The sequence below is a fragment of the Rattus norvegicus genome, chromosome 1 (assembly GCF_036323735.1).
Source record: "Rattus norvegicus strain BN/NHsdMcwi chromosome 1, GRCr8, whole genome shotgun sequence".
NCBI classification, from domain to species: domain Eukaryota; kingdom Metazoa; phylum Chordata; class Mammalia; order Rodentia; family Muridae; genus Rattus; species Rattus norvegicus.
In genome coordinates, this window is record NC_086019.1 from 54,900,527 (window position 1) to 54,919,355 (window position 18,829).

Here is an 18,829-nt window from a genome sequence, read left to right on the forward strand (position 1 = left end):
TATATATATTTTTTCTGAACATCAGAGTGTAACTTCTGGATAACCTCCGCTTACTCAGCTCAAGCTGTCAAAGAGGGACACGGGAACTCATACCACACATCGCACTTTTGAGGTTTTTCTCTCCCTAAATTCTGTGCATTGTACACACGCCAGCCCACTTGGCATCAGGCAGACAATAAGCAGTAAGTCACTGCTAGGTGCCTGAGAGGAGCCTAGTGGAATCGCCCACAAACTAACAATGTACCTGGCACGAGAAACCAGCGAGTTTGATCTGATCTATGGGGGCCTGGGTAAGATCTGCAAAACAATGCGGCCTGAGATTTAACAAATCCAAGAGTAAAATAAAATCGGCCATGCACTGCCCTCTAGCTACGGGTTGGTTGGTGTTCATTCGCTTGTTTTTGGATGATCAAAATGCAGCTTACATTCTACAGACACCACCCAACCTCCGTCTAATTTCTGATGCAGAGCTGGAAGGCGGGTTATGCTGGTGAACTACCTCAGATTCAGGCTGTGGCTTCCTAAAGGAGGACCTCTTACCCCCTCTTCAGGAAGTGACTAAAGGACCAGGGCTGGGAGTAGGGGACTCTGCCTACTCAAGCCTCAGCCAGGCCTGGAGGCTCAAGGGTGTGTAGGGTTTGGGTAGAGGTGTTGGGTCTCTCTCTACCTGCTGGGCAGGAGATCAGCGGTCTGTCTCTGGTGGAGGGATTTGTGACAAATGCCCGCCTGGCACAACAGGGAACAGGTCCCCCTTTCCTGGGCCTTTGGGATGCACAGTGTGCTCCTGCACACAGGAGTACATGCCCCGGGGTCCTGTCTTACCAGGTAGGCGTCGGACCTGGGAGGGAACCGGGTTGAGGCTTTGGGCGGGGATGCTGGCCAGGCTTCGGGCTGCAAACAAGCAAAGAAAGGTGGTGAGCAAGACGAGCGGTGGCCAGGAACAAAGCCTCCGGCAAAAGAGAAGTAAACAAGCAACCACAGGAAGCCATTAAGCAGAGTGGGCGCTAATGAGTGCGCGGCAGGGCCCTGCGCACCCGCCCCGCTAAAACCACCGGGGACTGCCTAGCCGGGCAATTTGGAGCCCAGAGTCCTGCTGGCAGGCTATAAACCTGTTTGTAGTCCCCATCGGTTCCCCCTTCAAGTTTGTGTCGTTAGGAGTGAAGAGGAAAGACCATCGGATGCTGTGATCTCTTCTCAGGACCTGCAGTTGCTGGGGGCAGATGGGCTTCCAACTCCAAGGTAAAGGACTGCCTGCCCCCCCAACCCCCAACACACCCTTTGCTGACCACGGTGGGAGATCAGGGGTGTTAGGTCTACCTTCCAGAGTCTTTTGAAAGGTTTTCTTCTTTTAGTTCTTTTTTTTTTTTTTTTTTTTGGTTCTTTTTTTTTTCGGAGCTGGGGGCGAACCCAGGGCCTTGCGCTTCCTAGGTAAGCGCTCTACCACTGATCTAAATCCCCAGCCCCCGGTTTTCTTCTTTTAAAAGAAGTCATTTGACTTCCCAAACGTTCCTCAGAGTTTCCGCCAAGTTGTAAAGCATGCTTCCAAGTTGCTTAAAGGAGCAGTGGCTTGTTTAAGATAATTTCAATGCTTACCGCTGGGATGGAATTCGTCCACAGCAGGGGTGGGTCCCAGCCTCCTGCAGACCCTGTAGGGGCGGCCCTACTTCTAGCGCACATTTGGAACATCCTTAGAGATGCGGGTCCTTGCACCTTCTTGTCCTTACAGCAGCGACACCCAGCGGCCATTCTTTGCACCTGCCATTCCTGGTCCTGGGTACCCAGAACCTAGAGAGCTTTACAGGTTCTTCTCACCGACATTTCCCCAGACCACACACAGAGAGGGTGTTAGGAATTCCCAGCCTTTAGAACCCTCGCATCTGAGATGGTTCAGGGAGTGTGTGGGAAAACCAGCTGAGGATACGTTTGCAGAAATTTTCTGAGGATCACCTAAAACTCCATTACGGTCCTTTATGGGAAGACGGGGATGTATCATCTAAGTAGATCGCCGTCATATTTAGAGAGTCACAACAAATCACTTTTAAACGACCCCAGTAGGAAGTGTAGTAAAGAGTGAGTGTCTCCTGGGGTCCTTGAGTGAGCCTGTGCACACCTGCCTTGTGAGGTCCCTGAGTGTGTGCACACATATGTGCACACATGCCTTCACTTTCACATTCCTGTCAATTCATTTTACTCAACGAAAATCAAATGTATTTTCATGTGTATATTTCATGTGCCACGCACTGAATATTAGAAAGCATATTACCAGTTTGCAATGGAACTTCTGACATTAATCTTAATTTAACTAGCAGGAATTTAATACAGGGCGCACACACACACACACACACACACACACTTTGGGTCCTGAATCTACAACTTCTTGATTTCTTGGACTCAATGCCTTCTTCAGCCCCTAATGCAGCTAGGAGACATAGTTCCTAGTAATTTTATTAAGATATCAGAGTACAGGTGTGTGGTTTGTAATAACTCAAAGTGCTCAGAAATCTTAAAACATCAGATTCCCTACTTCAATCCCCATAAGTGACAACACTCTCCCGTAGTCCACTTTCATTGAATATTACAATGTGACCAGGCAAGGAGCAGAAAAATAAGCACCATGCAAGAGAAGGAAGGGTGTGCACCCCCACCTTCCCTTTCCTCCTCCTTTGGATATATAGTTTTGACAGGTTCTGTGATGGTTTGTGTATGCTTGGCCCAGGGAGGGGCACTATTAGAAGGTGTGGCCTTGTTGGAATAGGTATGCCACTGTGGGTATGACCTTTAAGACCCTCATCCTAGCTGCCTAGAAGTCAGTAGTCTCTCAAAGCAGCCTTCAGATGAAGATGTAGAACTTTCAGTTCAGCCTGCACCATACCTGTCTAGATGCTGCCATGTGCCCAACTTGATGATAATGGACTGAATCTCTGAACCGACAAGCCAGTCACAACTAAATTTGTTTTTATAAGAGTTGTCTTGGTCATGGTGTCTGTTCACAGCAGTAAAACCCTAACTAAGACAGGTTCCCTTTCTCGTTTGTTATGAGAGCCCTCTCAGAACAATGCAGGCCATCCAGACACTCTTTCTTACACAAATCTCAGGTCTCCAGGGAGATTCTCCTTTATTGTTTAAGGACTAACTCAGCCACACTATTTTCCCAGAATTCTCCACATCAGACCTTCAACCTCAAAGGAAGTTCAGTAGCCCGGTTGTTTGTTGGCTTATATCGGTAACCAGAATGTTCAAAGCCTCTATACCACACCCCTTAATTCATTCCCAGGGCTCGCACCTGAAAGGGAAGTTAAATCTATCCACAGGATGATGAAAATCCAATTACTGTGGGAAATCTCAGCTCTCAGCTGTTATAAATATTAGTATCTATATACTATATTTTTATAAAGTAAATTCTGCAAGGTAAAGTTTGACTCTTTCAAACTTTATTTCAGTAAATATATGTACTTGAAGGATACTTTTTGTTTGTTTGTTTTGAAGATAGGGTTTCTTTCAAACTTTATTTCAGTAAATATATGTACTTGAAGGATACTTTTTGTTTGTTTTGAAGATAGGGTTTCCCTGTGTACTCCTGGCCATCCTAGAACTCTCTCTGAATATCAGGAGGGCCTCAAACTCGGAAGCTACCCTGCCCATGCCTCCCAAGTGCTGGCATTAAATGTGTGTTCCACAACTGATTCTTTCAAAATTTCAAGAAAATATTCCCCATAGAAACACAGAAAGACATGTGTAAATACGAAAATATTTAAAAGATCTTTTAATGCGGTGGTAAATTGCCAAAACCTTGGAAAAGGTTAGATAATCCGGCTCTGACACTGGTAAGAAAAAAGGAAGGCAGAGGATGGAGCTGGGAGATGTTCAGCCACAGAGAGACTAGGAGTTTTTCCTCTGCCTTCCCAGCTCTGGGAAACCTGACCCCCTCTTTTGGCCTCCAGGGGCACCCATACATGCACACACTCACACAAGAATACACAGAAACTCTTTTCAAAAGCTTGAAGTGAAGAGAGCAATTCTGTGATGTTGGGTAGACGCCCTCTTTAACCTGCCCGTAAGCAGGTGTATATGGCGAGACTCACGATTTACTACTGACTTAACTGGAACGCGGACCCCAGACTGGAAGTTCCTATGAGAGGTGAAGATCTCTTTCCAATGCAGAGACAGCTCTGCACAGGCTGTGGGATGATAACCTGCTTTACATTATTGGCAAGCATGATTCAGCCATTGTCTGTTGACCACTGTGTAGCCTTCACACGCCAACCCCCTTTCTCATTTTCATTAGTTCTTTCAGAGTCTTGTACAATGCATTTGATTCATATTTACCCACCCCCTTTCCTACCCACCCAAATTTCTGGGTTTTTTATTTTTTATTTTTTGTATCTTTGCTTTAATTCATCAAGTACACTTTATGCTGCCCATTCACTAGTAGGTGGCATTCACTAGAAGGTGGCCTACTTACCGGGGTCTACACCCTTTGTCTTGGTTAGGGTCTTACTACTGTGAAGAGACACCACAACCAAGGCAATTCTTATAAGGACAACATTTAATTAGGGCTGGCTTACAGGTTCAGAGGTTCAGTCAGTTATCATCAAGGCAGGAACATGGCAGCATCCAGGCATGAGGCTGGAGGAGCTGAGAGGTCCACCTCTTGTTCCGAAGACAGCCAGGAGAAGACTGGCTTCCAGGCATTTAGGATGAGGGTCTTAAAGCCCAAGCCCACAGAGACACTTTTCCTCCAACAAGGTCACACCTACAACAAGGCCACACCTCCAAATAGTGCCACTCCCTGGGCCAAGCATATTCAAACGAACTACACCCTTAAAATTGACTCTCCCTCTCCAAGCAAAGATCAACTGCCAATAGCCCTTAGCTGGGGGTGGGAGGAACTGCACACCACGCTCCCTCCCCAATGCTGTAATCTCGTCTGGCCTGAGCCTGAGTCTTGTGCACGGTCTCAACTGCTGTGGATTCTTATGTGCAGGTGCTCTGCTGGATCCAGAATACATTCTTCCCGTGTAGTCATCCACCACCTACAGCTTCTAGAATCCTTCCGCCCCCTCTTCCTTGGGTGGAAGGGTTGTAATGGAGGCGTCCCACCGAGGGTTAAGCCTTTCAGAGTTTCTTATTCTCTGCACATTAGTCAGTAGTGGGCGGCTGTTGATTGATTGCCATCTATAGCTGGTAAAAACTTCTCTAGTGATAGTTGACCAATCCACTAATCTAGGGGTGTGATAATAAACCACGAGGAGTCAGTTAAATACTGTGTCTCTGGGGTCCATGACCTGTCTAGCCACAGGTTCTTGGCTTCAATAATGGGACCAGGTTATGGGTTTGAATTGGTGGAGTAGGACTTAAATCCAGTTAGAAAATGGTTGGTCACTCCCAGAACATTTGTGCTACCACTGCACCAGTGGGCATCTCTTGCCAAGTCAGTTATTGCCACAGCTCACAGTGTTCTCCGCTGCGTAAGGCTGATGACTATTTTCCTCCTCTGGTAGCATTTTCCAGCTCTATAAAAGCTATCCAGTAAGGACGAAGCTTCCGAGTAAGTACCAGCATGATTTTTTTTTTAAGATATCTTTTCTTGCATGTATGTTTGTATACCACATGTGTGCAGTCCCTGTAGATGTCAGAGAAGGTTGTCAGAGCCCCCGGAGCTGGAGTTAGAGATAGGCTGTGAGTCACCATGTAGGTGCTGGGCATTGAACTTGGGTTCACCAGAAGAGTAGAGTGTTCTTAACCACTGAGCTGTCTCTCCAGCCTCTCTTTGTGGTCTATGATTCAATTATGTGGTGTCTTAGTGATAAGGGTCTTACTGTCAAGCTCTGGAGAATGACCTAGAGCATTGGCTTAGCCTTTAGATTGTGGGTCCTAGAGCATCTTCGGCCTGTAGTGTCTGTGGATCCTAGAATATTGGCCTATAATGTTTGTGGGTCTAGGACTTCAATGACCAACAACTCCAAAGGAGAGTCAATCTTAACATCTAACTTATCTTCTTGGCAACTATTTTGTTCAATTAAATCTTTGCTGTGCATATTTTTTTTAGATGTATTTATTTTACTTTGTGTGTGTGAATGTTTTACCTGTATGCAAACATATGTAGACAGAATATCTGTGTATTGTATGGATGCACTGCCTGTCAATTAAAAAGCCTATGGCCTATGGCTTAGGAAGAAAATAGAAGGTGGGACATCTGGGAGGAGAAAGAATTCTGGAATAGAGACATGCGCAAGATGTGAGACAGACATGTGGATACCTGAGAGCACAGGTAACCAGTCACATGGCAGGACGTAGGTTAAAATAAAGGGGTTATCTTTAGTTATGATCTAGTCAGAGTAGAGCCTAGCATTTGTAAATCTATTCTGAGCTTGAGTCTTGTTTCTGGGAACATAGGATTGGGAGGAAGAATTAGGCCTAAGTTCTACAAAATGGTACTCAACTTACAGCAGTTGGAACCAGAGCTTACAGCCTGAAAAGGCCGAAGTAAAAAGTCAGAAAAGGTGAAGCTAGCAAGACAAGCGGTCTGGTCTCTTAAAAAGAAGGAAGGAAGGAAGGAAGGAAGGAAGGAAGGAAGGAAGGAAGGAAGGAAGGAAGGAAGGAAGGAAGGGAGGGAGGGAGGGAGGGAGGGAGGAAGGGAGGGAGGGAGGGAGGAAGGAAGGAAGGAAACAGATCAAAGCCTTCCAGAACATCCCAAGACAAGCAGTTCGGGAAGGAAGTTTCCTAGCCAAGGAGCAGAAACTACAGAGAGACAGTGTGGAAAGTGTCTTTTTAAAGAAGCTCCTACTAAATTTAAAGGCAGAACACAGTGGTTGGGGTTTCTCACAAGGGCAGAGCCCAGCAGCCTCGGAGAGGGAAGAACCAGGCTCCTGTTTACACTCAGGCTGAAAGCAGCCCATAGAGAGATGGCAAAATCCGGAGACTTCAGGAGAGCACAGCTGGGGGATATGCCACTTCAGGTCTCCCAAGCTTGGTACAGCAAGTTGGCCCAATTCTGTTTTACAGATGCTTTACACTCATAGGGCGTGCAAATATGCATCCTGAGGTTGGCTGCTACAGAAGGCTAAAAACACCTCTCCCTATAAAAAAAAAAGGGACAGGGGTGTGGCCAGGCACAGCACAGCTTCTGGGCTCTTAACAGCAGACACAAGAGACAGAGACAGGGGTTGGGGATTTAGCTCAGTGGTAGAGCGCTTGCAAGGCCCTGGGTTCGGTCACCAGCTCCGGGGGGTGGGGGTGGGGGGGAGAGACAGAGACAGGCAGAAAAAGGGGAATGAATATAGGTGTATTTATCCACATAGATATCAATCTCCAAGGAAGATAGAAAGAAATGGGAGTTAATATAAATGTTTTCAAAGGTACATAGCTAATAAATCAATAACTAATAAGTAAGTCCAGGCCCTTGATCTCAATATTATAAGTTTTATGGTTGTAATGGTATACAAATCCTCTATGAGAGAGGTCAAAACAGAGCAGACCTATGTAAGAAGGAGGCTGCTGGATTCAATCAGTCCATACTCTCAGTGTATGGACTGCCAGACCAAGGATATGATATGTTAAGACAGAGGCTCCGTGTTTGTGTTACAGAAAAGAAGAAAAGGCTTTGGACTCTTCCCAAAGGAACAAGGATCAGATTTGATAGAGGGAGACCTCCCCCCCAAAGGTCTTGGCTGCAGTAGGAGAAAAGCAGAAAGACCAGATGCACTGGTAATGTATGATACTAAACTCTATTGAAACAACTCTGAAACTGACCAGGACAGATATACGTCTCCAGCCAGAACTTCAGCTTACATGGCAGATAAATTTTGATGGCTAGAGGATCCTCATGACATCATTACATACTGTCCTCTCAGATGGCATGAGTGGGGATTTATATTCCAGTTTGATTGTATGATCAGACGACCTTCTGAAGAAAGGTACTAGCTTTTCACCTGCTCAAACAAAAGGCAGGAAATCGTCCTTAATTAATCTGTGTACCCCGCATGCTTGTACTGGCTGGTTCTGTGTGTCAACTTGACACAAGCTGGAGCTATCACAGAGAAAGGAGCCTCCCTTGAGGAGATGCCTCCATGAGACCCAGTGTAAGGCATTTTCTCAATTTGTGATGAAGGGTGGGAGGGCCCATTGTGGGTGGTGCTTTCTCTGGGCTGGTCCTTCCTTTTAAGAGACCAGACCTCTTGTCCTGCTAGCCTCACTTTTTCAGGCTTTTTTACTCTGGCCTTTTTAGGCCGTAAACTTGGGTTCTAACTGCTGTAAGTTGAACACCACTTTGTAGAACTTAGGCTTGGTTTTTCCTTTCACCCCCATGCTCCCAGAAATAGGATTCAAGCTCAAAATACATTTACAAATGCTTTGGGTTCTGTAAGAAAGCAAGCTGAGCAAGCCAGTAACATCCCTCCATGGCCTCTGCACCAGCTCCTGCTTCCTGCCCTGCTTGAGTTCCAGTCCTGACTCCCTTTGGTGATGAACAGCGATGTGGAAGTGTAAGCTGAGTAAACCCTTTCCTCCCCAACTTGCTCCTTGGTCATGATGTTTGTGCAGGAATAGAAACCCTGACTAAGACAATATCCCACATAAATGTCTTTATACAACTATATGTTGCTTGTAAGATTTATATACTGCACAATGGAAGACCAAAAGGGCACCCCGATCGGATCCCCCTGGGAATTCTGAGACCCGCTGTTCCAGCTCCTTGATTGATCCTGCCTCGAACTGATGCTGTCTCCAAAGACTTGCCTCCAGGACAGCTTCAGAAAGCGCTGTTAATCCCGGATGACCTTGGTTCATCCAGCCTTCCAGACAGTTCCATTCGGGACTTCAGTTAAGCCTTGAACTTTCTCAGCATACAGAGACTGGACAACAAATGCTGCAGCTAGCTTTCTTAAGATTAATCATTTTTCTAATTTTCATGGGCCCATCGAAAGGAATTCTTTGCCCCAATTCAGCAGAAAGCAATTATAAAAAGACTGTCATCCCAGTTCCTTAAGTTGGGGTAGATGGTTTTGGTCACTTGTGAATTATGTTGTCTTTTAGGGGATGATTACAAGTAATTATGGTCTCGGATGGGGAGAAAACAAAACGGGGAACTCAGACTCAGACTTCTGTCCATCCTTTTCTCTATCTTTTCTTTCATACAGAAAGGGCAGGGGGTTGAAAAGAAAAACGGGGAATATAGAAATATAAGAAATTAGACAAATAGGAACAGGTCATTGAATATACTCTTTTTTTTTTCTTTTTTTTTTTTTTTTGGAGCTGGGGACCGAACCCAGGGCCTTGCGCTTGCTAGGCAAGTGCTCTACCGCTGAGCTAAATCCCCAACCCCTTGAATATACTCTTAAAGTAAATATTTTATAGCCATAATCTTACATTGTTAAAGATCTTTATATTTTGATGCAAAAATCAATGTTATATTTTATTATATTTATAGAAATTCATTTGTTGATACAGAAATAATGTTATTTTTGATACAGTGGTATAGGTTATTATATATTGATATAAATTTAAGGCTTGTTTTTAAAGATTTATTTATTTATGTATGTGAGTACACTATCACTTTCTTTAGACACAGCAGAAGAGGACATCAGATCCCACTACAGATGGTTGTGAGCCACCATGTAGTTGCTGGGAATTGAACTCAGGACCTCTGGAATACCAGTTAGTGCTCTTAACTGCTGAGCCATCTCTCCAGCCCCTTAAGGTTTTTTTTGATACGCATAATGTATATATGTTTTTAATGTTTATTTGAGGTACTCTGCTTCTATAATTCTTAAAGATTGCATATAAAGTTCTAGTACATTTGAAAGCTGCTATTACAAACTGTTAGAGATGATAAAAATGCAAATTATGAACTATTAGGAATAGTTAAGAAATACAAATTAATAGTCATAGTCAAATTCATGGTCATATTAGATACTAGTTTAGTTAATTACAACAAAATGTTTTCAGAGTTATTCAGATAGTATATAACTAGGAATAAACAATGTTTGACAATTCAGATATAGTATAGGTATATAATTAGTCTTCAGTAACCTCAGAGATTCACAGAATATGGCATTTAAAAGTATTTCATTATTATCAGGTCTTTTAACTATGAGTCATGTCTGCTCCTAACAATATTCCCATTCCATTTCAAAGATGATAAGCATCAGTAACCTTCATGTGGAATAGCTTCAACTATGGCAAGCTAGACACTGGACAAGAAAAGGCCCTGACTTCATCTGCAGACAAAATGCTGCCCAGAAAAGACAAGCAGACACAGGGAAGTCAACTGCCTAACTCTGCCAAGACAGAGTAAGCGAGTCCTTCATAACTCCTGCTTTTCTTTTTTTTTTTTTTTTTTTTTTTTGGTTCTTTTTTTCGGAGCTGGGGACTGAACCCAGGGCCTTGCACTTCCTAGGCAAGCGCTCTACCACTGAGCTAAATCCCCAACCCCATAACTCCTGCTTTTCAAACGGTCTGTCAGCTGTTCTGGGCTAGAAGGCTGAAGATGGATGCTCCAACAATGTAGGGAGTTTTGGCACTGTCTGGGTGGTCGGCAGTCTCTGTCATTTTTATTATTTTTGGAAGCTATGCTCCAGCACCTCCTACATACTCAGGTAATGTTTATTCCTTCTCAGGTCTAGGATGGATTAAAGACTAGTCATAGTCTTACTATAAGCTTAAGTTGTTTAGAATTTAAAAAGATATAAGTTTAAGAAAATATCTTTAAGTTAATAGTACAAATTAGGATAGAAATTGATTTAGATGTAGAACTCTAAGTACACTAAGATAGGATAGACAATTGAAATTTTTCCTTATCGGGGTTGGGGATCTAGCTCAGTGGTAGAGCGCTTGCCTAGCAAGCCAAAAGCCCTGGGTTTGGTCCCCAGCTCCAAAAAAAAAAAAAAAAAAAAAAAAAAAAAGAAAAAGAAAAAGAAAAAAGAAAAGAAAAAAAAAGAAATCTTTCCTTAATTGCCAAGTACTATGGATTGGACATTATAAATGTATACATAAACTTATAGTTTTCATAATTGTTTCATAATTGTTATAATTGTATTCAATTTATATTTGAAAGAGAAGGAGTCTTTCATTGGACTAAAGAGGGGAATTATAGAGAGAGTATCTGTGTATTGTATGGATTCATCACCTGTCAAAAAGCCTGTAGCCTATGGCTTAGGCAGGAAATAGAGGTGGGACATCCTGGAGAGAGAAAGAATCTGGGATAGAGCCAGTTGCAGGAAGATTACCCTGGGAAGATGTGAGGAGAGGGACACCTGGTGCCTGAGCTCGGGTAACCGGTCACGTTGTAGAATATAGGTTAAATAAATGGGTTAACTCTAGTTATAATCTAGTCTGGCTGTGGCATTTGTAAGTATATTTTGAGTCTGAGTCTTATTTCTGGAAGTATGAGGCTAAGAGGAAGAACCAAGCCTGACTTCTACATGCATGTGTAGCACATGTGCATCTGCTGGATCTCCTGGAACTACAGTTATAGATGACTGTGAGCCACCATACAAATGCTGGGAATCAAACTCAAGTTCTTTGCAAGAGCAACAAGAGCTCTTACCTTCTAAGACATCTCTCCAGTCCTGGTCATGTTTAGTTTTTATTTCTGTGGTAACTGTTTTCAGCTTTGTGAGCAGTGACAATTAGAGATACTGGAATGGCAAACTGTTTTCATGTTCCAGTTTATGTTTCCTTGCCCTGGGTTCTCTCCAGGTGCTTCCTTGGCTCTACAGTTTAAAGCAGCCTGTCACTGTTATGGTAACAATGTATCTGGTGCTGTTTTTGTGAATGGAGAATATTGTTTGAGAATTTACTCAAAAGCGTTTGTACACTGGCATCAATTCAATCATAAGAATTTAGCATGTTTCCACATTTACTGTTTTGTTTGTTTGTTTCTCTGTGTAGCCCTGGCTGTACTGGAACTATCTGTGTAGACGAGGCTGGCCTCGAACTCAGAGATCTGCTTACCTCTGCTTCCCAGTGACAGGACTAAAGGTGTGAGCCACCACTGCTCTGCTCCGCTCCATTTACATTTAATTATTTTTTTTTTTTACATTTTTACATTTCATTGACTTTCTTAAAATAGGAAAGATGTTTTCATTATACTCTCTATATGTTCTTTGGGGAAGCCTAAAATCCTGTTCCCCAAGAGACAAAAACGAACTTCCCTTCCAACACTTAAATGAGGAAATTGAAAATTTGCTTTTCGTACTTAAAAACTTATCCATTTAAAAACTGATTAAAAACAGCTTTGGCTCTTTGGGGAGCCTGCAAGATTGCTTAGTGAGTAAAGGTGCTAGCTGCCAAGCCTGACTATCTGAGTTTAATCCCTGAGACCCACATGGTGAAAAGAGACAACATACTCCCCTAAACTGTTCCCTGATCTCCACCTTTTTATCACGGTGCATGTGAGAGAGCCAGAGTTGGGGCCAATCTGGGGCCAGTGGGAAAATTCCCACCACAAACCTCTGAGCACAAGGACCCCTCCCTTCCAGAAAGAAAAGAAGCTGGTTTAGTTCCTGGAACAGCTACAAGCCAAACTGTCATACAAAGCTACCTGTGGCTTCCAACTGACCCCCCCCTGGGGAAAGTCTTGAACAGTGTACTGAGTCCAATCTGATAGTTGTTTCCCTCCACCAAATTTGCATAGTACCCTGCCTAATTACTATTGTACAAATTCTGCCCCAATTGTTTACAAGGTACATAACTCTCTGTCAGAGTCTCCCCTTGAAGTAGGAGGACCCCAGCATGTCAGAATTAAACTCCTCTTGTTTTTGCATCGATCACTGCCACTGTGAGTCTCATTCAAGAGGTCCTGGAAGAGGTTCAATTTACTACCCTAAATTGTTCCCTGATCTCCACCTTTGCATACACATGGGAATAAATACATACACTAAAAAGTGTGTATCCCACTAGTGGTTAGGATACAGTACATGAGCCACAAAGCAGAGAGATGGTGCTGACTCCACACCACTCCCTTCTCTGCTGCTGCTGTGTATCCCAGGCTTGTAATGTATGTGCTATACTCTTGGTTCAGAGCCCCCTTCACTGTTCTTCCATGAGTCTAGAGCTGTCTCAGAGGGTGCTGTGGGGTGCAGAGGCCCCAGGACAACTTGGTGACCTCTAGCCACCCATCTAAGCTTGCTGTGGTAATGGTCTTAGGCCCAGTCAATGATAAGCCTGGCTTTCACTCCTCTCTCACAGCCCTATGAGAGTCCTATGCCATTCTTCCTGTTTTATCTCCTGAGCCTTTTCATTTCAGCTTGATGTAGAAAAATAAATAAACATGGAAAAGTGAAAACAGAGTTAAATCAAGTGATTTGGCACACAAACCTGTGATGTTTCCTCGTAAGGCATCATTGCTTAATAAGTCTCAGAATAGCGCCTTCGAGTCAAAAATCTGGCGAGACACATCAATGCAATGTACTGCTGAGGAAATAACCCACTTAAAAACGTACAGCTGATTGAAAACAGAGTAAGTTTATTAAGGGTCTAAGAGACCATTAGTATCATTAAGAGATGAACATGTTTGTACTGTTCCTATCAGTCAGATGGTAACACACAAGCACCTGTGACTCCTGGAGGCAGGAGACCATCAAGCTCTGTAGAGTTAGCTCTTGGGACTGAAGAGATGGTTCAGTGGTTAAGAGTACTGTCTGTTCTTGCAGAGGACCCAGGTTTAATCCCCAACACCCAAATGACAGCTCACAACTGTCAGTTCTGGGGATCTGACACCTCTCCTGGCCTCCATGAACACCTCTTGTATATGGTATGCAAGTTCGTGTGTGTGCATGCATGTGCATGTGTATGTGCATGTTTTGTGTGTGTGTGTGTGTGTGTGTGTGTGTGTGTGTGTGTGTGCAGGCAAAATACTTATACACATAAAATAAAAATAAAACTAAATTAGAGTTAGCTCTGGCTAAGATGGCGTCCCTGAGCTAAGGCTTAAACTCAGCAGTGTGTGAACCTAAGCAGTAGGCCCTGGGATTTTACTCCTAGTGTTCGTTACCTCCCCAGATCCAAACCAATTAAAAAAAAATATCAGAGTGGAAAAGCTCCTTCCTCTCACTTCCTCAAATAGCTCTAGGATCCACCTCATTTCTCTTCTGACACCAGGACCTTCAAACCCTACATCTGTCATCTTCTCATTGGACAGTCACTCTGATTATGTCTCCTGCAAAATGACGGTGTGACGCCTGCCTCTAGCGTAAGAATGTCTTTGAAGGCGGTGCCTACCGTCACTCTGTGGTATCTGGGAAGAGCCAGGAACATGTAACCTTTGAGTCTCATTGCTAAAGTGGGAAGCGAGAAAGAGCGACTCGGAGACCATGTGCCCTACACTTGGTCCATAATCTCCCTGTGTACATCAGCACCTCACAGCAATGGGTGAAAGGCCAAGGAATCTTGAGTTTTCGAATACTGAAATTCTCATCTGGGCTCCATTAACATAGACCTCAAACTCTACCGATGTTTTTTTTTTTTTTTGTTTACAAACAAATGCAGATGATGTGGTTAACCAACACAGCAAAGGAAGAGAAGGAGGAAAAGGTACAGTCCCAAACAGTTGGGGGCTGCACAGCCAGACTCTGTCTCAAAGACAGACAAGCGTGCATATGCATGTGCACACACACACACACACACACACACACACACACACACACACACAGAGCAGGGCCTAATTAGACCCGTGAAGGAAGAGAGTCATGAAGGACCCAGATTGAGGTATACACATACCGTGAAAGTACCTTCCAAACACTGCTAATTTGCAAAACAACAGATGGCTTTAGTGAGCAAAAATTGTTGAATACTATTCCAAAAATAATCATTTATGAAGCATTTCATTCAAAATATCTGGGCTAGGATTTCACCTTCTCATAGCCACTGGCATATTCCTAGACTCTCTTGTCTTTGTTGAAAAGCAGGGCTGGAGGGGTGGGGGGATATATTTGATATATTTTTAAAGTTTGTGGAATTTCAGAAATGTATTTTTGTTGTTGTTGTTTGTTTGCTTGTTTTTACAATTTTCATTGTTAGGGTCAAGAGGCAAAAATGAGGTCACTAACAAGTTGTTATAACTTTAAGCCTTGACTAAATCTGTCTCAGAAGCAAATTGTCGCTCAACAAATCACTGGTGTCTTGGAAGCTTTAACCAAACATCTGTAAACTGTGTCTGCTGAGGGTAGTTAAGCTCTTAAGACACCTGAACCCAGTCTCTCCTGTCTGTACTCTCTGTGGGTAGCATTTTAAAACACAATCATGGATGGAACTTCCATGTGGAAACCCACACTTTTAACACCGCAAATATTTTGTTAAAGATATTTTACATTGGTTTACGGGAACGTAATTCAAAGCATATAACATTTTAGTAATTGTTATGCACACACATTACTTAAGTATTAGTATAGATTCCAGACCAAACACAAAGCCCTTTGTAGCTCCTAAATTTCCTGGGAATGTATATGAGAATCTCACCTACAGCCTTAGAGAGGGACCCAGAAAGGGCTGGTTGAGTGCCACTCAACTGTCGGGGAAAGTGTGTTTGGGATGGGGGGGGGGGTTCACTTTAAAATGGAGATTCCCCTTTCTTTTAGGAAGGAAACTGAGGAAGTTGTTTCAAAACAAAATAAACGTTCAGGCCGGAGCTGGAAAAGGGTGTGAAGGAGTGCCCTTTGATTTCCCAACTTGTGTATTTGGGCTCAGACAACATCTAGGTGCATATTAATCAAATGGTAATCCTTGCCTCCTGCGTGGACCATGGCATTTGACACTAAGTCATCTTGTCAACAGAAGGACATGGGAGTATTTTAATTCCATCAAGGGGGAGTTGGGGGTGGGGGAGAAGGTGGGAGATCGCCATGTCAGGTTTGGGGACTAACTCTGGCCAGGAGAGCGGGTGACAGGAGGAATTATTACCATATCAATGGCCTCTTTGAAAGGCGTCAACTTTGCCCTCAAAGCTTTCAGTCAGGTAAAGTAAGGTACTTACGTACCCTGCCCCGGTAAACGTTCACAGACTGGAGTGTACTCCCAAGGGTGAGCTTGAGGGGTCCACCCCAGGGGGCCCAGCAGCAACTTGGGGACCGACCACTTTGGAGACTAAGGGTGCCCTAGCTTTACTGTTCTCTCAGATGTGCAAAACTTGAGTGTCATCCCAGCAACACTGTCTCCAGCTCATTTTGTCCCTGTGCCAACGATATCTGGAGGGAACCCTAGAGGTCAGGTTGCTAGGTTGGGAGGCTACAGACAGCTGTCGTTTTATTTTTGTGCCCTAGTGACTCTTAGGGGGCTCTCCTGCATGAGATGGGACAAGCTCTCTCAGCTGTCCACTGTGGGCCAGGTCTTTAAGTTGTTTCTCCTGTACTTTAATTTAAAAAAAAAATGTTAGGTGTATGAGTGTTGTTCCAGATAGTTTTATGTCAGGTTGACACAAGCTAGAGTCACTTGGGGAGAGGAAATCTCAATTGAGAAAATACTCCCCACTACATTTGGCCTGTGGTACATTTTCTTCCTTACCGACTGATGTGGGTGGAGCCGCTCCCGGCTGGTGGTCCTGGGTGCTACAAGAAAGCAAACTGAGCAAGCCATGGGAAATCAAGCCAGTAAGCAGTGTTAGCATTTCCTCTAGGCTCTGTCCAACAGTTACCTAGCAATGGCCAAAAACAAGCCAGGAGCCAGGCATATAAAGGCTGCTATGCTCAGGGTCGATCACTCTCCTTTCCCCTCTCCCTCAACTCCTCCCCCTCCCTTCCTCTCTCCCCTCATTCCCCATCTATCCTCTCTCTTCCCATATGTCCGCAGTTGGCCTCTTCCCCCCTTTTTCTCTTTCTCTCTCTGTCCTTCTTTGTCCCCTTTCTTTCTCTGCCTCTACTCCCTTCTCCAGACTCCCTTTCTAGGTACCAAATAAACGTCTTTTTATCCTAGGCCTGTCAGTAGGGCTGATACCTCATGGGGGATGCCTCTGCATCGGTTATAAGACCCAGCAAGCAGGTTCCTCCTCGGTAGCTTATGCTCCAGTTCCTGCCTCTAGATTCCAGCTTTAACTTCATACAATGGCTTCCCTAGATGATAGGGCACAAGCTGTAAGTTAAAGAGACCCTCTCGTCCTTGACTTGTTCGGGTCATGGTGTTTGATCGCAGCAATAGAAACCCTAAGGATGGAAAGGTGCTTACCCAGCGGATATATTTACACACCACTTGTATTCCAGTTGTGTCAGAGACGGAAAGACAGAGTCAGGTCCCCTGGAACTTGAGTCAAGGATGGTTGTGAGCCACCATGAGGATGCTGGGACTCAAGCACTCTTAACCACTGAGCCATCTCTCGAGCCCTATTTCTCTTTATTAAATAAGTCTGTGGGTACTGGAGAGATAGCTCAGCAGTTAAGAGCACTGACTGCTCTTCCAGAGGTCCTGAGTTCAATTCCCAGCATCCACATGGTGGCTCACAACCATCTGTAATGGGATCCGATGCCCTCTTCTGGTGTGTCTGAACAGCAACAGTGTACTCACATACATGAAATAAATAAATAAATACATAAATACATAAATAAATAAATGTGTAAGAGTGTAGGTGGGTGGGCACACGCACATGTGTGCTCCAATGTGTATTTGTAAAGGCCAGAGTCAACCCTGGGTGTTGTCCCTCAGGACACTGTCCACCTTGTTTTTTGAGAGAGGGTCTCTCACTAGCCTGGACCACACCATTCAGGCTAAGCTGGCCGGAAGGTGAGCACCAGGGATTCTGCCATCCCTGGTTCCCATTGCTACAGTCACAGGTGTGCCCTCACCCCTGGCTGCTCTATATGGGCTTGGGGGACAGAACTCAGACCCTTATCCTTGTAAGGAAAGTGCTTTACTGTCTCTCCAGTGTAAAAAGTAATTTTTTAAATAGGGGACTATTTACTCTGAAGCTCACACTATCCTCCACCCTACACTATAGAAGCTTGGCTTCTGTCTGGCCATCTTGGTTTTTTTTTTTTTTTTTTTTTTTTGGTTTTTTTATCAGGTTTTTCGAGACAGGATTTCTCTGTGTAGTCCTGGCAGTCCTGGAACTCCATTTGTAGGCCAGGCTGGCCTTGAACTTACAGAGATCTGCCTGCCCCCACCCCCACCAAGTGCTGGGATCAAATGCACGCGCCGCCACCACCCAGCTTGGCCATCTTTTAAAAATAATGTTTTCTTGGTCTTTGTGTGTATGTTCATGTATGTGCGCATGTGTGTGGGCTTTCAGGGGTTGTGAGATGGGCATGTAGCATTGAAGGCTAAATCTATACTTTTTCTGGTACTGAAACTTGGGGGTTTTGTTTTGTTTTGTTCTTAAGAAAGCCATGGATCTCTCATCAGAATCCTTTAATCTGTGAACAAAAATAAAGGGGGTGCTTCCTTTGCTGTGCTTAATTAGAAATCTAGTGTGCCCTGAGATACAGAAAGCTGGGACCATTGGTGACTGCCCTAGGGGTCTCAAATGCCTCAGTGTGTCAGGTGAGTACCAAGAGGGTCAGAGGGATTCCTTCCTGCATAAGAGCGCTCCCTGTCCAGAGCACCCACAGGCCCAGTTCCTAAGGCTCTTCAGATGGCTCCCTGGCCCCAATTTTTCCTCTGTCTTTGCCAGCCCTTGTTCTGTCTACGCTGCTGCACTAAGTGTTTTAACCATGGAGCTCACAGCCCCGGCCCATTCACAGGAGTGTCACCCGCCAAGCAGAGGGGTGAAGCAGAATTGCTTGGGCCCAAATGGCAGAACCAAAGTCCCAGGACTGATCCTCTGCACGCTGGTCCTGCTCCGAAAGCAACCTGGAAATCTCAGCAATGTCCCTGTGTCCTGAAGCCTGCTTGCTGCCTGATATATGTC

The 18,829-nt window shown here is 44.4% G+C and overlaps 1 protein-coding gene and 1 long non-coding RNA gene across 4 annotated transcripts in view; one reads left to right on the forward strand and one right to left on the reverse strand.

Moving 5' to 3' along the window:
* T2 (brachyury 2) overlaps positions 1-18,829 on the reverse strand; it is a 66,310-nt gene that overhangs the window by 34,504 nt on the left and 12,977 nt on the right. For all 3 annotated transcript variants that reach the window (NM_001161835.2, NM_001419513.1, XM_017589717.3), the window contains exon 4: positions 823-891. In NM_001161835.2, the coding sequence (NP_001155307.1) occupies positions 823-891 (69 nt within the window). The remainder of the gene's footprint in view (positions 1-822; positions 892-18,829) is intronic.
* Positions 417-13,285, forward strand: LOC120100103 (uncharacterized). Its single transcript, XR_005499831.2, has 3 exons — positions 417-1,239; positions 7,588-7,707; positions 10,135-13,285. It is a non-coding gene; the product is annotated as an uncharacterized LOC120100103 (long non-coding RNA).